General features: G+C 63.3%; 1 protein-coding gene across 1 annotated transcript in view; it reads right to left on the bottom strand.

Annotated features, from left to right (window-relative positions):
- Positions 1 to 4,589, bottom strand: part of Grik5 (glutamate ionotropic receptor kainate type subunit 5) — a gene marked incomplete at its 3' end in the record, with an annotated part of 50,637 nt that continues 46,048 nt past the window's right edge. Inside the window, 4 exon segments of the mRNA XM_055617361.1 lie at positions 1 to 255; positions 3,086 to 3,207; positions 3,365 to 3,493; positions 4,284 to 4,509. Coding sequence (XP_055473336.1) covers positions 1 to 255; positions 3,086 to 3,207; positions 3,365 to 3,493; positions 4,284 to 4,509 — 732 coding nt within the window.

The raw sequence follows: 4,589 nt of genomic DNA, 5'->3' as shown, positions 1-4,589 counted from the left end.
CGTGGGGGCGGCGGGCCGCGGGCCCCCGGGCGGCCCGGGGTCGTCCAGCAGGCGCTGCGGGCCGCCGTGCGCGCCCGCGTCCCCGCCCGCGCCGGCCGAGTACAGCTTGCCGTTGCTGAGCCGCAGCTCGCGGACGGCGCGCAGCGACAGCAGCGCCCGGCTCGGGCCCGGGCGCCGGCGCCGGCGGGAGCGCGAGGTCTTGCGGCAGGACACGGCGTGGCGCAGCTCCTGCAGCATCTCCTGGCACAGCGACACCTGCGGGCGGCGGCACGGTCACCGCGAGGCTCCGCGCCCTCCCCTCCCGCCCCATTTCTGTCCCCACAGTATTGCAAGGTGTATTCACTGAGCGCCAGGCACTGATCCGGGCACCCGAGTTACCACAAAGAGTGACACAGAACTCCTAGTCCTTGGGCCTTGGGAGGTCAGTGGTGCTGGGTTCCATCCCCAGTAACAGAGAGAGTTAAAGATATAAAGATAGATAGATAGATAGATGGATGGATGGATAGACTGAGAGATAGATAAATGAGAGATAGATGATAGAGAGATGAGAGATAGATGATAGATGAGAGATAGACAGAGACAGACAGACAGACCGACTCAGCGCTCCTCAAGGTTGCAGAGACTGCAAATGACACATCAGCATTCACACGGCTCAGAGAAGTGCACGAGGAGGCAGTGTGGCCAGCGGGTGTTGCCCTGGAGGCAGGCCGGGTGAGGACACCCTGGCTGAGACCTTTGTGTATGGCTGGAGGAGCCTCATGACACAGGCCCCAGGAGGAGAGCGGCCTAGGCAGGGACCCAGGCAAAGGAGCTAAGGTGGGGCCTGGCTGGGAAGGAATGGAGGGGGAGGCGGCGAGGCCAGCGCAGCAGGGCCATTAGATGGCTGCGGCCTTTACTGCAGGTCTACTTGAGCTGTGCTCAGGGCAGACCGAGGGAGGCCAAGCGTGAGCAGGGAGCCCCGCAGCGGATGTAGCCCTGTTGCAGCAGGCCGACGGATGGGAGAGGCTCCAGGTCACCCTGGGAAGGCAGGGCCCCCGGTGCTGAGGAAGGCTGGGCAACAGGGAGGAGGGACAGACAGCGCCCACACTTGGCCGAGACTGGAGACCTGGCTCTGCCCCAGGGGTGGGGACAGTGTAACTCTGGACACTGGGCATGATGCCATGTTACTAAGACACCCCTGGGGGCAGCAGAGAGGGGGCTGGGCGTGGTAGCGCATCCCGAAACCCCAGCCATTTAGGAGCTGAGGCAGGAGGATCATCGTAAGTTCAAGGCCAGCGGGGGCTACATAACAAGACCTTGTCTCAAAACTCCACACCGGGCCTGGTGAGGTGGTTCAGCCCCAGAGGCTGGCGACACAAGTTCCATCTCTGTAACCCACATGGTGGAGGGACAGAACTGACTCCTAAAGCTGACCTCTGACCTCCACATTCACATCCAAAGTCACAGCTTAATAAGCAAAACTAAAACAAACCAACAAACCAAAAGCAGACACTGAATCTTGGGGTGGGGAAGGAGAGTTCTGGCATGGACTCTCCGAGCCACGCCCCTGGTCCTGTGACCCTGACATTCCATCTGGCTCTAGTGCTGGGATGTGGCCAGGGTCATGACTTCCCTCTTGCCTCGCTCTGGGCACTGGCTCTGGGGTGAGAGCTGCCCAGGCCGGAGTGCACTTGAGCAACCCCGAGAGGCCTCCTTCGAGGAACCGAGGGCCTCCCGCCAGCTGCCGCTAAGTGTACGCGGTGCTTTAATCCCTGTCTCAGGATGTCCCAGGACCTGGCAGGCTGGTGGAGAGCTGTCCCTCTCAGAATCAGCCATGTTTTAGAGACCGAAGGGCCGAGCTCCCTTCCCACCCAAACCAAACTGTAAGGGGTCAAGAGAGGCCGAGGGCTGCAGACCTGTGACCCAAGCTTCTTAGGAAGCTGAGGCAGGAGGGTTCCGAGTTAAAGGCCATCCTAGGCTAAGGGTGAATTCAAGGCCAGAAAGGACAGCACAGTGAGGCCCTGTCTTTCAATAAAAAGTAAAAAGTTGGCTGCGATAGCACATGCCTGTGATCCCAGCACTCGGGAGGCAGAGGCCAGTGGAGCTCTGTGAGTTCCAGGACAGCCTGGTCAACAAAGCCAGTCCAGGACAGCCAGGGCTACACAGAAACACTGTCTTGAAAAACAAACAAAAAAGAGAGTGAGGATACAGCTCAGAGGTAGAGCGAGCTCTTGCCTAGAGTCTATCAGTGGCAGACATTTGCCTGGCACACATGTGGTCCTGGGCTCTGTCCTCAGTACCACACATACAAACAAAACGAAACAAACCACAGTCCCCACCTTCTAAACCCACCACAGGATCCAGACCAGCCAGTCCCTCCTCTGCCCCTTCTCATGTCCTAGATTGTCTGGTCCCTTCTCCGATGTGTGTAGTCCCTGCCCTGCCTTTCCTGGGGAAGCCATATGAAGGCTGGCCCAGCCCCTAACCCCCCCCTGCTTCCCCTCCTCACAGTGGCGCTCCTCTCAGGACCGCAGGGAGCAGAGCCACCTCTTAACAGCACGACAGGGCACAGTCTTCCAAGTGTGAGGCTACCCCTGCCGTGCCACCCCCTAAGAGGCGGAGGCCAAGTGCGGCAGGCTCCTGCACCAAGGCGCTACGCTTGGTCCGTCTGTCTCCGCACAGGGTCTCGGCGTGGCTGAGGCTGGGCTCAGATCACCATGTAGAGGAGGACAGCCCTGAACTGCTGACCCTGCGCCTCCTCTGCCTCCTGCGCGCGCCGCACACCAGCTGCGCCTTTAGGTTCAGGCTCCCACTCAGCCAAGGTCCTCCGCACCCTTCCGTGGCCCTGACTTCTCACCTCGCCGGCTCTCCTCGGCTCTCCTTCCCTCCTTGGTCCTTGCTCACAAACGGATTCCCTGTCCCATTCTCGGCCTGTCCCCGGGCATATCTTAGCTCCTCTCTTACCTCCTGGCTCCCCGAGCCTCTCCCCATTCCCTGCCCCTCCCCTTCCTTCATCCAGGTCGCTACCATCCACCACTTTGGACCCTTAACATCCCCGGGGTCTCCCCTGCTCCGGCCCTGGCCACGGTCAATGTCCTGTCCTCACCTCCTCCGACTCTGCTGCCCTCCGCGTGGACCAGATGAATTCCATGACGGCCACGAAAACGGCGATGATGAGGCCGCAGATGAGCACGACGAAAATCCCCCCAATGTTCTCCATGCCCAGACCTGCGGTGGGGGGGGTGTGTGTGGGTGTGGGCCGCGCCCCAGGGCCCTGGGCAGGAGAGGGGGGGGCGAGGCGGCCCTGGGGCCCTGGGCAGGAGAGGGAGGGGGCGAGGCGGGGCGGGCGCGCCCAGGGGTTGGGCGGGGGGGGGAGGCGGCTGACCTTTGGCCCTGTGGTCCTCCTCCTTGGGGCAGCGGCTGCCCTCCCACCACTTGCGCTTCAGGATCTCCAGCCTGTTGTTCTCCTGGAGCTGCAGGATGGCCAGCGTGATCTCATCCCGAAACGGGGAGCCTGGGGGGCACACAGGGTCACCTCGGGACAGAGCCCTGCTCAGGGCCTCCGCTTCTGCCAGGGGCGCCTTTCCCTCACCTCAGGCTGCTCGCACAGCGGCTCCCCTCTGGCCCCTTCACTGAGAGCCCCCCTCCCTGTCGGCACCGGGCGGCCTGCTGCACAGCTCTGTGCCCACCCCGAAGGGCGCTGCAGCGGTCCTCTGCGCGGGTCCCGTCCTCCTGCCTCTCACAGCCCTCTTCCCTCACGCCCTCCCGTTGGGATCCCGTGATCTCCAAACACCAGCAACGTTTGGAGACAGACTGCTGTCCGGGTTTCCAGCGCTGAGCACTGGAAGTGTGCCCCAGCACAAACGGCCCCTCTCCTTCCTGCTTCCTCTCAGTACCTGCTCTGGGCTAGGCCGCAGGCTTGGTGTGGAGAGCATGAGGCAAAGAACCCAGGTTCCGGCCGGGCTTGCCGCTCCACGCGCAGTGCGCATCTCGCTAACACGCGGGAGGCGGAGGCAGGAGAGCACGAGGTTAAAGGCCGCCTCCATCCACAGCCTGAGGACCGGCTCTAAGAGCTAAACCAGGGCCACAATATCCCGTCCCCGTCCCCGGGGCGTACGCCTCGCAGCTCACTTTGCTGAGCTGCACTCTTCAAAGGCACCGACTTTCCCCACCACTCCTGGGGCCGCCTAGGGTGGTGCCCAGGGCCAGCAGCCCGCCCGCCTGCCCGGGGGGCTCGGGCACTCTGGGCTCCCGCGCCTCGGCTGGCGCGCCCCCGGCCTGGCACGCATGCCCAGCCGGCGTACCCAGCGGCATGCCGATGCCGTAGCCCTTGGTGTCGAGGAGGCCCCCGATCTGGGTGAGGTTGCAGTTGAGGCGCCGGTGGTACTCGTTCATGGTGGACTCCAGCAGGAAGGCGTAGCGGGAGTTGAGCACGCGGGCGATGCCCTCCTCCGTGCTCTTGACGAACACGCTGGGCTGCTTGGACTGCATGTAGTTCCACATGCGCTGGTACGTCTGGTACCGCGAGTTCTGGGCAGCGGGCAGGAAGAAGACCGTGAGGCCGCTGCCCCCGGCCCCGCTCGGGGAGGCCGCTGCCCGATGCCTGCTGC

This window comes from Psammomys obesus, unplaced genomic scaffold (genome assembly GCF_907164565.1).
Source record: "Psammomys obesus unplaced genomic scaffold, mPsaObe1.curated_primary_1811, whole genome shotgun sequence".
NCBI lineage: Eukaryota > Metazoa > Chordata > Mammalia > Rodentia > Muridae > Psammomys > Psammomys obesus.
The sequence above is the reverse complement of the archived record's forward strand: the minus strand, read 5'-3'. Positions and strand labels throughout refer to the sequence as shown.